Here is a 16,150-nt window from a genome sequence, read left to right on the forward strand (position 1 = left end):
GGTGGCAATTTAGTGAAACCTCTGAACAATAAGTGACAATTCATTTGCTTATCTTAGCAGGGATTAACACAGAATAAAGCTCTGAATTGACCATTCCCTTTAAGAGCTCTGTTGTCTGGATTAAGCCACTTATTCGTATTTATTAACATGACCACTTAATGGCATCAGCTGGGAACATCTTGGTATACTGAAGCCCTGCTTCACACAATGCCGAACAGGAGCACACATCAGTCATGCAGGGAAAGGTGCTGACTAGAAGTGAAAGTGTTCCCCCATGCCAAGCCCCATCCCGGCCCATGGCAAAAGAAAAAGTGGAGAGCGTGAGGGGGCGGAGAGAAGCAGGAAGATTCAAATCAAGCAACTCTTTACATATCCTACCATTTACGCAAGGGTAGGACACAGAGCTTGCAAGTTAGGCCACCTGCCTATCTTATAAACTGTTCATTTTCTGATTTCTAGGACCTAATGAGGGGCAGTCAAAATTAAGGAAAATTAAACCAAAAAAAAAGTAATATCACTCAATGAATGCCTCATATTAAGTGGATTGGTGCAACATAATGCATGAATCCCTGCTCAAGTTTTGTTAGCTGCAAAAGCAACTTTCAAATAAGTCTCAAAAGCACAGTTCAATCAAGAAATACGATGTTTTTCTTAAAATAGCATGCGAACTAAACAAAGGAACATCAGTGTTCTTCATACTCAGATATATCAGTTTACAGATTAGTCTTTGAGTTATACAGAAGAACCCTTTCGGTAAGAATAAAGATAAAAAGAGAAGTGAAATATCTGAAGACCTCAGATGTAAAGAAGAAATACAAGCCATGAAGAACACTAGCGTTTCAACAGAAAAGCCATCATACAAGGCTAGCTGACCCAGCCAGGACACTTGTTATTATCCTTTCACCTGATGCACAAGAGCGGTTTTGTAGCCATGGAAGGAATCCTGAAAAACCAAAAAATACAGGGAGGTTCTATGGACAATCGAGACAACACTAAGCATACTACACACTACTAGATAAATACTAGCTCAACCAACTGTATACATTAGAACAAGGAAACAACAGGTGACTATTCTCTTGATGTTTATTACATAACCCAAAAAGCAGAGCATAAAGCAAAGATCAATCCTTGCAGCATACTGCCAAAAACACTCCACAAATTGTCATCCCTTACCATCATGCAATACAGGGGAGTACTTTTTATTGAAAAGCATGCTGCACTGCCTCTTGTAGAATTGACACTAATGGCAAAGTTGAGCGTAAGATGCACATCAAACCAACAGAAGTAAATAGCACAAGCCAATGGTGGGGACCAAACAGCCAAACTTGGGCACAAATACAAAGGGAACGCGACAGACCAACTTTGTGGCAACTTTCTGGAAAATGATCAGTGGCCTTTTAACCAGATATCAAAACCCCTGAACTTCGCTCTCAAATCATTAGAGCTGACTGTTCAGTTAGTTTTACAGTCTTGTTAACATATTTCCACCCAACTTCACATTCTAACTTCTCTTGAATTGGTAGAATCTATTGTGCATCTTCCATGTTTAACCAGAATGACAGCACTGGAAAACTCCTTAGATAAAAAAGAACTACAGCAGGAAATTATCTGCAATCATAGATAAAACAGGATTACATTTTGCAAATGGGCACAAAGTGAGCTTCGTATACTTTAATTACGTGCATGCTAATTCTAAGTGTTTGCATTATGGCAGTGTAAGGCAGTATCTATTTTTTTTTTTTTTTAAAAAGAGATAGAGCACTGAAACAGACCCTTCGGCCCACCGAGTCTGTGCCGACCAACAACCACCCATTTATACTGATGAGAAGTGCTGAGGCAATTTGGTTAAAACAAGAAGTTTTAAACTTTCTTCAGTTGAGGCACATTGTTCAGCAAAGTTGGGGAATTTCTCAACAAGAGTCTGGTAATTTTAGCCTTATTGCTGTTTCTGAAGATGATGTGAAGAGTACAAATTCTCATTAGCAAGATCTGCTGAAATATTCACCGCACTAGCCTTTGCACAAGTAACAAGTGTGATCAGGATCATATATTCTCAATAGTTCATTCTAAGGTTCTTAGCAGACTTGTCCCATCAATATCAGAGACAGGTTAACAGAGACAAAGAGGCTATTATTGCATAGGTAGAAAGTAGATAATATTCTGATATCTTTGGGATTAGATTAGGATACCTACGCCCATCTGGGGCTAACCTATAGATTTATCTAACCATAGGTTCCAGTAGACATCTATTGAACAGTAGGGTCATTTCATATCAAAACTGAAGATCCTAGTATGTGTCTTCCCTTGGTAAAAGATGGTTTTCCAATAGATGTACATCGTAAGGCACTCATATTTAGCATTTTTGGAGTGTTGCATAAACAGAACTTTCATAATAAGCTCCATACATATCTGGGCTGGGATCTGAATCAATGATGATCTGGAGAACATCTGAAACAAGCAGCAACTGATGAATAGTGATTCCTACCTTTAACTATAGTTTTATTTACAAGACTCACCAGACATCATTTTACCATTTGATGTAATCTGTCAAAATCTGTGCTCCAATAATCTACAAGTACATTTACAGTACACACCCAAAGTAGAGATACCCAGTAAAACATGATACATAAATATAATTTGAAATAGAATACTCAAGGTCTAACTGCTACAAATTCTACCCCTTCTCAACATATGGACATCAATGGTGACTCTAAACTAATAAAGTAATCACAGGCAATAGTGGACACAATAGAATGTGAATAGATGGATAGATAGCCCAGTGAAGTATTATATTATGTAAGAGGCGTGAGCAGGAGCATACAACTATCTGTAATTCAACCCACAGATGTTAACGTTCTTAGAAATTATTTGAGCTTTGATCTCATGGTGCACAATTTCATTAGAACTCCAAGATTATGGTACAGCAATGTAATACTCTCTTGTACTCCAAATGATACTTTACAGGACAATTTTTCTGGGTCCCCTCTATCTGGGCACTAAACACTCAAAGTAGATCATCCCTACTTCCAGTCTGGGGACTGGTTAATGGCCTGAAGGAAACCCAGGCACAGAGCCGTTCAATAGCAGGGCCTAGTGATGGCAGCATGGCCTGGAAATTCAGAGGCAGCTGTGGGCCTCTCAGACTTCAGTGACTGGGAAACTCTGGCTGCCAGAGATCAGGCAGTCCTAACTGAAGTGAAAACTTCTAGGGAGGATAAGAAATAATAATTGTGGCCTGCCCGCAGATCATCTGCCTGCCCCCAAGATGGCTACATTTAGGGTGATTCAGAGGCAGAGAACATCAAGTGTTTGTAGGCAGGCACCGGGCATTCCAAAGAGAAATCGAAGCAGGAGACTGGGAACACTTTTGTGCATGCTGCAGTCTGACCTGCATCTTCTGCACACCAACTGGAAAGCTCCAGGAATGCCCGAATAAAGTTAAAGCGGAACATTCCCAATCCAGGCATCTGTTCCTTTTTATTGGCCTTTGCACCCACAGAACACTGGGCATGAGGACTAGTAAATCCAGCTCTTTCTTACAGGTTTCACTCATAAAAGACAGGTAACAACTCCAGCATTGGAACCAAATTTTCATTGAGAATAATCATGAAACTAAATTTATCAACCTATTTGGCTTTAATCACTCAGTCATCAGCCAGCTGAACTTTAATGAATTGATCTGCAACCAATGGTTTTAAGTAGCAATTGTGATACTGAGTTAAAGCAAATAAGTAATAATTCAAATATGATTTGGCAACAAAATTATCAATTTTAATCAGTTAAATTTTCATGGCGAATGCAGGTGGGGGGCAAACGGAGAACAAATTTTTGACGGTATTGTTTTGTGCATCAATATGTCATAGAATAGTAGGATGCATGATTGAATCTGTAATTCTCCAAATGGCAAGTTCACAATCTTGCCCAAAGTTACCAAAGGTCTTTTCCTACAAGGTGGGAGAGAAAAATACAGACATGTCTCCTGGCACAAGTACTGGCAGAAGCCTAGGATCAGGTTAGTTCCACATGTTCTCAGCTAAGAGCTTAGTATTATCATAGAGGAATTCACACAATTTTATTAAGTATCTTGGAAAAAATAACTGACAGAACAAGAGATCAAATTAAAAAGTTCCTTAAATATGAAGGAAATCAATGACAAGTTATTCAGACTCATTGTGAAGCTTTCCATTCTTTTGAGTACTTAGGCCAACATTCAACATATACCCAGGGATGTACAATATCATTCCTAATTAACTACCAGGAAATGGGCAGGAATCACAGCAATCATTCACCACCACCACCTCACTCACACACCACCCCGCCCCGCCTCTCCCCTCCCCTCAGTGGCTGAGGTAATGTTTGGCCTCCACTTTGCACCTCACAACATGCCTGACTGAGATCTGAAACTCAGTGGAATGGCAGGGGGAGGGGAGAGAGGGAAGAATGGGGGGGGAAAATCACATTCCAGGTTCTTAAATGATCATAAAAATTAGCTTTGCATTAATTTTTATTACCATAACTTCTTTGAAAGCCATTTCTGAATGGCACAAAGAATTCAACCAATGTGTTGGTTGCAAATGCACTAAAATAATTCAAATTTTGATGAAACTAATGTAGGGTACTTATGTTGATTTAGACAGACAAACCATTCACATCCATGTGTCAATTTTACTTATATCAAGGTTGTACAAAGTCAGCCTCAACCCCAGCCATCTCCCCCAACATTAGCTCGGGAACAACTTTCTCCAGCCTCCATCTCTCTTCACAGGGAAGCAATAACAGATGTTCCTGAAACTCAACTTTTATGATGAGGCAATAACTTATTTTAAATCCCATGGAAGTGTCTTCATTCAGATGACTGTTAGATAAATTAAACTGTAGCCTCACACACTGAAAACTGAAAAAGTGCAACAATTAACTGCTGAAAACTGTTCACAAGATCATCAACTGAAACTTCAGCATCCTACAACTCTATAGCATTCTTAGCTGCAGCTAATTCATTTATGCACTAATCCAGGGATTAATCTGGTTTTATTTTGCAAAAACCATTCTGAAGATTTCTCTGTAGGCTTCACAAGCCTAGTCATGCACAAGTGGTGTGAAGAACAACTGCTACAAATCCAAACAGGTCCATGCAAAGCTCAAAACTAGCAAGGCTGCTAACTCTTCAGCGCAAATTGCATTTTGTTTCAAGGTTAGATGGCCCAGGAACAGTTTTCAGGAGGAACAATTAATCAGATTTATTTTTGCAATATTTTTTGTAGTTTGCCCCCAATATTCCAGGCACCATTCTCTAAGAGAAGACAGTAGGCAAGAAGCCTCATGTATGGGTCATGTTCTGCTGCTCTTCAGTTAGATACTAGGAGTGCTGGAAAGAAGCACAAGTTGGCTCGGTGCTGGGGGGGGAGAGAAGGGGGCATAAGTTTTGGAAATGTTAACCTTATAATGCATCTGTAAGGAGTGCAATGATAGTTAAGGGTCAAGTTTTTAAATTCTACAACACCATCAAAGCTGCAAGAGTATTGAACACTGTACACATTCTTTTCGATTTTCACCCAGAGGATTTCCCTTCTTCACATAAACCAGGTACAAAAAGAAAGTGCTGTATTACTTGCTGTGTTTTTGAATTAAAATGTAAACAGAGTCTTTGACTTTGTTGTGTCCAAGAACGTTAACGTTAATTGTTCTTTAAAAACTAGCCCAGATTTGTGCATGTGCTTTTTTTTTGTAGAATTCTGTTCACTGATGGCTGAAAACAACCTGCTAGTGAAAAATGTTCAGTGTGAGCACACTACCTTGTAATGTTTTTTTTAAAAACTTCATGCAAGGTGCAGCACGGGTCCAATTAATGCATACACCTATTGAAACAGACAACTTGATAGCAGCTATAGACGGAGTACCTGTTGGAGGTGGAGGAGGAACAGCTGCAGATGTGAACGGTTTGGAGGAAGGAGCTCCAGGGCCTCCTGTTCCAGAGGGGTGGGGAAAAGTAGAGTGAATGCCTGGTAGAGATGTCGGAGGGTGGGGCTGTTGCTGGTGGTGACCTGGGTAAGTTGGCAATGGCCCAGGCTGAACAGCGTGGCTGGGTGGCAGTGTGTTAGAGGATCGATAGGATGACATTGAAGCAGGGTTCATTAGCGATGGCCCTGGCATGGACACACCAGGCACTGTTGGACCGCTGAGAGAGGCTGTAGGTAGAGAAGGGCCAGTCAACCCTGAACCTGGTAAAGGATTCTGAAGAGGATAGGCTGGGAGTCCACTTAGAGGAACCTTCGGTTGTCCAAAATTCTGTAATTGTGAAAAGGCTAGAGAGAAAATAAAAGACATTAAAATAAATCCAAACTATGGCATTAAAGCAATCTTTAAATTCGAAGAGACTTAGTAGTTTAGTAGTGGCAGGAAAAAAGACAGAGGCGCAAGGGGAGAGCCAACTGTGCAACAGCCCCAACAAACAAATTTCTCTGCAGCACCTGTGGAAGAGCCTGTCACTCCAGAATTGGCCTTTATAGCCACTCCAGGTGCTGCTTCACAAACCACTGACCACCTCCAGGCACGTATCCATTGTCTCTCGAGATAAGGAGGCCCAAAAGAAAGAAAGAAAGAAAATTTGAAATTATCTTTTCCTCTTTCTTGTTAGCCACTCCTGGTCAATAGTAACTTTCATACAAAATTTCACCATATTCAAATCTCAAACAGCAGTGCATTTCTCATTCTTGTACTCTGCCCCAAACTCAGGAGAATTAGGAGGGACACACCAAGTGTAACTGGACCACTGAGAGGCTGTTAGCCCAGACAGACCCATCAACTCGGAGCTCAGGAAGCGATTATGGCAATTCCAACACCTAAAACTATGCTGTGCATAAAATCACCAACTTGCATTTACACCGTGCCTTTGGTGCAGTAAAATGACACAAGGTGCTTCAAGGGAGGGTGAACAAAACTTTACACCAAGCCACATAAGGAGATATTAGGACAGGTAGTCAAAGAGTTAGGTTTTTAAAGAGTACCTGAGGGAAGCGAGAGATAGTGAGGCAGAGGCACTTAGGGAAGAAATTCCAAAGCTTACGGCCGAGGCAGGTGGAAGCACAGCCACTGAAGGTGGAACAAAGAAAATCGAGGATGCGCAAGAGGCCAGAATTAGAGGACCGCAAAGATCTCAGAAGGTTGTAGGAGGTTACAGAGATATCTTCCAGATAATACTGGAAAACAAATTACAGCATGCCACCTACATGTTTCCTACAGTGTGAAGGACTGAAGTTCCTCACAATTCTCTACTAACCTGTAGGACACATCAAATGACTCGACTAGGTAACGGTACATAGATACAAGGGTCAATCTAACATGGTAGCAACCATGAAGCAGCCATCAACTCTGCTGAGGTTTGCAGTGTGGGGAAAATACATTTAAAATGGGTCAGTGTCAATGAAATTAAGTGTCTTTTTAATCACAGGAACACAAAAGGGGGATTTCATGTGTGGGTTCAAATGAAGCCCACACCAATGGGATAAAAGCCTCTTCAATCTGCAGGTTAGAGGGGACCAATATGAAATGGATTTGGGCAAGCTCAACCCATCTCCTAGTGAACATGACTTAAAACTGGCTCCCACTAGCAATTACACGGGGAAACTTTGATATGAATGTTGTGCGAAATAGAAAAGATGTGCTGAGGTTGGGGCTGAAATCTATTGTTGGTGCACAGTAGAGAGAGTTTTGCATTGCGTCTATATACATGACTTATAACTACCATTGGCAACCAAAACCCAAATGAAAAATACCAAATTCTCCAGTATAAATACCTTGATTAGCACAATTTTATTAAATATACACACAAATATAGTGTGTGTATATATTATATATATGTGTATATAAAATATAACAGGACATTTTACATAAGAGTTAATTTATTGAAATACAAATGGATTTCTCCATCCACATGCCCAAGATTTCCTCCCCACTTCCCTCCCACCCACAACTCAATTTGTTCATAATTTTTAACAGGAAAATGACTGAGCAGCTTTTGAAGTGTTAAACAATTACCTGGTGCAGAGACTGTGGTAGGATGTTGTGGGTAGGTGGGACGAGGTGCTCCTGGTTTGGAGTACATGTTGGTGGTGTTGCCAGCGATGCCCTGAGCAGGGAGAACAGATGGAGGTGCTATTGGGGCAGTTTGGGGAGTGAATACTGTTGGAGCTGAAGGACAGATTGGGGCCTGAGGACTAAAGCAGGGCTGGTATTGAGTCTGAGAAGACAAAAGTTGGCAGTTAACAGAAGCATGTTTCACAATTAATTTTAGCTATTCAGGTTATAAGCAAAATAGACATGATGCCACATCTCAATTTTCATGGACTTTTCAACAACATAATTTTAAAACCAAAAGACATTCCGAAGAACGAATAATGTAGAAAGCTGCACAATTACTGAAACGCATCTCTCAGAATATAACAGGCTCCTGAGAAGGAACATGAAAATGTGCATGACAGGATGAAAAAAGTGGATGAAGAAACAGCGAAACTTGTACATAGCATGAAAACGTACAAGCAGCAAAACAATGGCACAGTCAAACCACAGTAATATGCGCACATAATTGAAGAGAAGCTGCGAAAGCGATTCAGTAGGGATGCCTTACAGCCACCTACCTGTTGGGTGGGTTGCTGGATTGGTCTCGGAGGTGGCGTTTGCCGGGCTGGAGTGGGAGCAGGAGTGGAAGTCAGACGTGTGCTTCTTGTTACAACTCGATTAAATGGAAAAATGGGAGGTTGTTGTCCGACCATAGCTTCTCCTTGAGCGTGGAACAGCCTGTCTCGGAGCTGGAGTACTGTAAACTGAAAAAGATCATGTTCCCATTTAGGTAACTGCACTGTCGCCAAGAAATATAAAAAGACAAGAACCAGAAAAGCAAAATTCCCCCAAATTTGTCAGAAAAATTCGAAGATTTTCCTTGGTGGTGTTAAAACAACTGCATGTGTTTTTCTATGCTTCGCAATGTATTTTTCTGCTGCTAACCATCACCTTATCAGAATGCATTGTGCCTTATAATAACGCTCCTGTGTCAGAAACAGTACATATTCCGACTTACCATATATTAAGCCACAGGAGAGCCACTTGATGGATATACAAAGCAAAACAAGAATTTGTTTTTCAATACATTGTCTATTGTGCAATTACCAAATTTTCAAATGCAAATCAGGTGCAATCAATATAACTTAATATCCTATTGTCATAACGTCTATACTTTGTAAAGATGGATTCAATGTTTCTTAGCAAAAATTTGGAGAGGTTAATGGTGGTGCCATCTCTTCCTGTGTCATCACCATATGTAAAATTAATTAAATATGGTGGAATGATTGAGAAATGAATATAGTTGTGTTCTAAAACATTGTGTTCGTCATACAATCATGAAACAAAAGTATCAAAATGGTTCAATTCACTGCAATATATGATTATCTTGGGTCCCTCTAATTTAAATGACAAAAATTAGGTGGAGTAGTTTCAGCACAGTGCAGTCCCTCGAATTATTTATCATACAGCATCACAACATAGTTACAGCATAGAAGCAGGCTATTCTGCCAGTCATGACTGTGCCAGTTCTCAGAGCAAATCAACTAGCTCCACTCCCAGCCCTTTCCTGAAACCCTGCAAATTTTTTTCCCTTCAGGGGCTTATCCAATTTCCTTCTGAAAACCATGATTGAATCTGCCTCCACCACACACTCAGACAGTGCTATTCCATGATCGTAACCACTTGCTGTGTAAAGTTTTCCCTCATGTCGCCATTGGTTCTTTTGCCATTCACATTAAATCGGAGTCCTCAGGCCCTTGACCCTTCCAACGATGGGAACAGTTTCTCTCCATCTACTCTGTCTAGACCCCTCATGATTTTGAATATCTCGATCAAACCTCCTCGCAAACTTCTCTTCTCTAAGCAGAACAGCAGCCCCAGCTTCACCAAGCTACCCATGTAACTGAAGTCCTTCATCCTTGGATCCATTCTTGTCCATCTTTCCTGCATTCCTCGAAAGCTTTCACATCCTTCCTAAAGTGTGGTGCCCAGAATTGGACACAACACTCCAGATGAGGCTGAACCTGAATCAAGCTTCGCCAAAACATCCTTGCTTTTGTCCTCTATGCCTCTATTTATATAATCCAGGATCCTGTACACTTAATTTTTTAAAGCATATACAGAGGAACAGTGAATGCACACAAATTCTGTCACATGCCACTCATTGTACAATGCTACAGAAACAAAGTGATCTTTTTACAAACACAATCATTTATGACTGCTTAAGTTCATTTATCCACCTTGGTTCAGTAACCCCGAATACTTCTCCCGAACAAGAACTTATCAATTTCATTTCTGAAATTTTCCAATGACTCCTCAGCCTCAGCATTTTTATTTGTTGTGGGGGGATGGGGAACAGTGTTATAGATTACCACTACCCTTGTGCAAAGAAGTGCTTCCTGCCATAACCCTTCAACAGCCTAGCTCTAATTTTAAGCTTTTGCTCCCTTGTCCACTCTCCAACCAGAGGAAATGTTTCTCTCTAACTATCCTATCAAATCGTTTAATCATCTTAAAACACCTCAATTAGATCACCCCTAAATTTTCGATATTCAAGGGAATACAAGTCTTGAGAGAGGAGAAATGCTAGTATTTCTGAATTCAAATTCACTTCCTACAGTTGCCCAACATTCTCTTTTATATAATAATGCTATGAGGTATTTTATACATTGCAAGTATTCTGCTTTGCTTCTCCATTACGAACATATGAATTAGGATTAGGCTACTCGACCCCTCGAGCCTGCTCCGCCATTCAATAAGTTCATGGCTGAACTGACTACTCCACATTTCCACCTACCCCCAATAACCTTCCACCCCCTCGCTTATCAAAAATCTATCTACCTCTGCCTTAAAAATATTCAAAGACTCTGCTTCCACTGCCTTTTGAGGAAGAGAATTCCAAAGACTCATAACCCGCTGAGAGAAAAAAATTCTGGATGTTCTAGAGAATTGGCTTCTTGAATAAATAGCCAGACTATTTTTTTAATGAATATTTACAACAGGAAAATAACACAAAACAAACCTGTTCTGAAGTAGTAGGGAGGTAACTCATGGCTGCTTCCAAACTTCCTTGTGCGGCCAGCAAGCTGGCATACTGCGTGAGCTTCTTCGCAAAGACTGGGCCCTCTGCAGCCATGTCTGTGCCCTGGAGTAACTCTATCGATTTCTGTAAGATCATAATCTTTTCCACAAGGTCCTGATGAGAAGGACACAGAACATGATTGAAGCTGTAAAGTGTTCATCATTGGGTTTACCGTCAACAATGCAAGATTCTGAACTTTAGTCTGTTACACAAACACTTTGGCTATGTGTTCAAATAGATTGTCACCAGGGTTCCTTACTACTCACTAGCAAAACACTACATCATAAGAGCTTATTGCATTCACTTCCAGTTTTGTGCTGCAATTGAGGGAAGCCGCCAGTTTTGGGAAATTAAATCCTTTCACACCCAGTGTCAGCATTAAGCATTTTCAATACTAATTAAATGGAGAAAATTCCTCAGTGTTCAGCCTCAACTGCATGCCATAATCTAATGCAACAGCTCCATTTCCTAACTCTCGAGAGCCATACATATGAAACAGATAATTTAGCACCAATCTGCAAGCGGATTCCCATTTGAGAACTATGTGACAACTTAAACTCATTTCATGGAGCAGCCTTACAGATAGAGAGAGCATACACACGAGAGAAAGGGAGCGAGAGCATGAAAGCGAGTGAGTGAGAGGGGGTGAGAAAAGGTGACAGAGCCAGGGTGAGGAGAACAATGAGAGGGGCCAGAGGGAGAGGAGGCAGAGATGGAGAGAGGGAAGAGGGTCAATGGGCTGGGAGTTAACGGAGGAAGCAGAGTGGCAGAAAACAGCAAAGCAGGGGATTCCAGCCAAAGAAGGAAAAGGTAGAGCATTATGTTCACTCACTTCACCATGCAATCCCTCAAATATATGACAGTAAATACAATGTATAAAATATATCACATATATACAAGATGTGCTCTTAATTCACTACAGTTAAATCCAACCCTATATAGCCTACCATGGTTTTAATTCTGGAAGCTGCAGCTATCGTATGTCATAAATAAACACAGCAACACACAGAGATTTAAACAACAGGCTCCTACCTCTAGTGCAAGTGGAGTCAAGCTTTCATGAGTCTTCACCCAACATTCTACCAGTTTCTCAACATTTCCAGAACAGATGTAGCAAAGACAGGCCTGCATGCACAGCTTCTCTTCATTCTCCATTTCTAGGCGGGATCCTAAGGTATCTGAGGAAGGCAAGGGCCCCAAAGAATTCAACATTGATTAGTGAAATGTAAATATTGGTTGGAAACACTTCTTCATTGCACAGACCTTATTCAGAACCTTCCATTTTAAATTCATTTTTTGGTTGATGAGGAAGAGGAGGGGTCAGAGGTCTTTGCCCATTACCTAACAGATGTTCTTCAGGTTAACTATGATGATTTTTTTTTTAATTAACAATCATTGATTTTTGCACTGCTATAGTGTCAGCAGTACTCGAGCACACCAGGTATTAATGTTATGTAATAAATATTTGTGTGCACCATTAATACTTTAACACCAAGATCAGTATGTGATTTGTTCAGCTTTCTGGGGCTGTTATCACTCCTCAAATTAAAATTGGATTTGTTAATATTTCTATCGGTAGTCGATCATTTTTCCTGTGAAATTATTTGCTTTTTTTGCCCATGTCACACTTTTCACATGGAGGTAGAGTCCAAATGAAAACATATTCATCCTTAAGTTCTGCCCTTTTAAAAGTAAGAAAGCATAACATTTAACACTTCAGAAAGGCTTGCATTACAGTGGAACACATTTTAGAAATTCTGCATCCGATTTCTCTTGAATATTTCACTGTAAATTCTCAATAGGCTGACATTACCGAGCAGTGAATAAAATAACTTGACAAAATTTGCAGAGTCGAAGTTTGCATGTTCCCGAACCTGGAACAAAACACACAGGACGATATTGGGTGCTGTCACTAAGATTACAATAAAGTGGGCACGTGAAGTGTTCAAATGGTGTTGACCAGAACTACTTAAAAAAAAACAAGCAGTCCAGTTATGGATTCTGTCCTTCCAAATATGGACTGCACTGGGAGAACTGCTGGCAGTTACAAGATTGTCATTGGCAGTGGAAGTAATTCAGGTTACCAAGTGAGAAATATAGTGCAGCAGTATTAGCTCAAAGGCATTTTCGTTTACAGCATACTGGTATGAATATATGAAATATGCCAACTGACAACACAGAACATATTCTACTGCAACCAGCATAATAAAGCAATATAATAAAAGCAAAATACTGCAGATGCTGGAAAACTGAAATACAAACAAGAAATGCTGGAAATACTCAGCAGGTCGGGCAGCATCTGTGGAGAGAGAAGCAGAGTTAACGTTTCAGGTCAGTGACCCTTCATCATCATATGAATGCAAGTTCAGTCCATCCCAATCACAAAATAACAGTGGTACAGTGGGGCTCCTAGATTTATATTGGGAGTAGCTGAGTCACACAGAAGCCAGGAAGAACCCAGATTCACTCCCTGGTCTGTATTGTTAGTTGATCTCAGCCATATCCAAGAGGAACCATATGATTGCTTTCACAGGGGCCAAAGGAGAAATCAGTCCGGATCTCTGCATCTAAATGCTATCCAGTGATTGCTGCCTTTAAAGCCTGTTTTAGGTACATCAGGTGAGGGCTTGTCCCAACCATGACTGTGGTCAAATTACCTGCAGACGCTCAATAATCACACTTAAATCCTGGCCACTTAGGTGATGGGGTGCCTGAATCTGTCAAACCAAGGAAGAAATTCCTTAAAGAGTAGGGATTGGTAAAAAACTGGCAAGTGAAAAATGATACAGAACAAATGAAGTACTGAACCTACCACATAGTAAGGGGAACACCTCTGGTTTGGCGTAAGTTAAAAGAGCAGCCAAAGCTTCTTTCCAGTTGTCCAAGTCACATGATTCTACAATGTCCCTCCAATTGTGGGTGACTACAGAGGACACGAGCTGCAACAGGAGATTTACTACATTCAGCATTCCTCTAACTGTGCAAGAGCTTTAAGCATGATAACAACTGAAACTGTACTTGAATTGCTCAAAATGGTATTCCCTACTGGCTTGCTTAGATTGCAATGCTTGCAGTTAAATGGATTCTGTTGCTCATGGCAGCTTTTGAAAACTGCTTAATGCTAAAGAAACAATGTTTTAGACAGTTCCAATGAATTACAAAGATCAATTAGCACAACACAGTGACTGACATACAATACTCTGTGCTCTTCACTACATTTAATTAAATGCCATAAGCTTTAAGGCAAAGTTAAATATACTATACTACCTTGCATCCTCCTTGTTCCTTGCTCTGGATACAATACCATGACACATGCACCTCTGTACTTTGCATGTTATTCCAATGACTGTAGACTTTTCTGTGCCATCAATAAGGTGAAACCATTTTTTAATCAATCACAGCAATGGTTACAATGAAGGATACAGTATTGGTAACGTTATTGATTGCTTATTTACAACTCTCACAGATATCACAACCATTAAAATGTTCCCACACAGGGTGGTACAGTAGTGTTTCTTGACAGCCACCCCCCTGCCATGCACTGTTAGCATCAGGCATCCATTTCAAGCACTGCACAGACTAGATGACAAGTACTCTGAGGTCAGGTACAACATAGATCAGGTACGTAGTGAATCTACTTGTACCCTGGCCCTACAAAGTGCTTCACCCCCAACTCAGAGTTTGGCATTTTCTATTAGTTATACTAGCCCATCTTGTGTGCTCAGTTGGTGCAAGTAACTTTCTGTTGAGATAACCTCCTAAATGAAATGAACTGAGGCAATCAGCTGAAGAGACGTTCATCCCATCAGCCTGAGATGGATTCAAACTCAGTTTCCAGAAGTGAAAGGGCGAAAACACGTCACTTACAAGGTGTTCCACATATCATGTCTTCCTGCATAGAGTTTTGAACTAGCTAACGCTTTTATGTTACATTTGAGAATGAACAAGGATATATGTGCTCTGCAGACTGAAGTGGCATTTACCCGTGAAATTTTTGTCTTCCTTTTGGCAAAGTATCTGTTCTGGGTTTGTGCAAGAAGCTCTTCTCCCCCAGCAATCGCAAGAATGATGGCATCAGCGAAGTGGTCATCTTTTAGACACAATTCAACAGCACCTTCAAAGTTCCCTATTAGCAAGGCTTGGCTGATCAACCCTTCAGTATCTGAAGAATACAAACATTAATCCTTCAACAATTAGGTGCATCATTGTTCTATAGTTAATAATACAGAACTAATGCAACTTCACTCGTCTCTGCAACATACATGGGACATTACACAGGCTCCTTGAACTTCAACTATTAATGCCAAAGAAGAAACAGCTTGCATTTATATAGCACCTTTAATATAACATACCATCTCAAGGCACTTAAAAGGTGTGGGGAAACAGATACTAAACCAAAAAGTGGAGCATTGAGAGGTTATCAAAAGTTTTAACAAAGGTGTGTGTTTTAAAGGAGATCTTGAAGGAAGAGCGCGAAGTAGAGAGGAAGAGAGGTTTAGGGAAGGAATTAGAGTATGGGTCTAGGCAGGTCCCATTGGTGGGGAAAAGGGGAGGGGATTGTCAGGAGGGCAGAGATCCACAGAACTCAAAGGGTACCTAAATTCAGTATTGTTCCTTCCACCAGCAGTTCAATGGCATTATGAATTGCCATAAATTAGTAGAGAGTAAATAATCTGTTTTCAATCTGATTGCAACAACTTATTAGTGACCAAATAACAAACAGGTTAATTTGTGACCAATACAAGTGTCTTCTCAGGTGCAGATAGTGCAAAGACCAAATCAGGGCGATGAGCAGGATTCACAATCTCTCAAACAAGGAGGATCAAAGATAATGTCTGCTCTCCCCATAGAGATGTGGAATGTCCCAAAATCAATTTCCTCTGTGGCGAGTTAACTAATCACAGCACTGGAGGAGAGAAGGGCAAGATCATGAAGGGATTTAAACACATGGCTGAGAATCTTAAATGAGAGGCATTATAAGATTAGGAGGCAATGCAAATCAGTGAGGATGGT

At 40.5% G+C, this 16,150-nt stretch overlaps 1 protein-coding gene across 2 annotated transcripts in view; it reads right to left on the minus strand.

Annotated features, from left to right (window-relative positions):
- Positions 1-16,150, minus strand: part of sec31b (SEC31 homolog B, COPII coat complex component) — an 83,242-nt gene that overhangs the window by 26,403 nt on the left and 40,689 nt on the right. Inside the window, exons 15-22 of one of the 2 annotated variants that reach the window (XM_068020743.1) lie at positions 15,121-15,299; positions 13,950-14,076; positions 12,170-12,315; positions 11,078-11,251; positions 8,634-8,819; positions 8,035-8,236; positions 5,898-6,302; positions 905-943 (exon numbers count right to left, since the gene is read on the minus strand). In XM_068020743.1, coding sequence (XP_067876844.1) covers positions 905-943; positions 5,898-6,302; positions 8,035-8,236; positions 8,634-8,819; positions 11,078-11,251; positions 12,170-12,315; positions 13,950-14,076; positions 15,121-15,299 — 1,458 coding nt within the window. The remainder of the gene's footprint in view (positions 1-904; positions 944-5,897; positions 6,303-8,034; positions 8,237-8,633; positions 8,820-11,077; positions 11,252-12,169; positions 12,316-13,949; positions 14,077-15,120; positions 15,300-16,150) is intronic. The other variant, XM_068020744.1, reaches the window with a different exon arrangement.

Source organism: Heterodontus francisci, chromosome 42, assembly GCF_036365525.1.
Source record: "Heterodontus francisci isolate sHetFra1 chromosome 42, sHetFra1.hap1, whole genome shotgun sequence".
NCBI classification, from domain to species: domain Eukaryota; kingdom Metazoa; phylum Chordata; class Chondrichthyes; order Heterodontiformes; family Heterodontidae; genus Heterodontus; species Heterodontus francisci.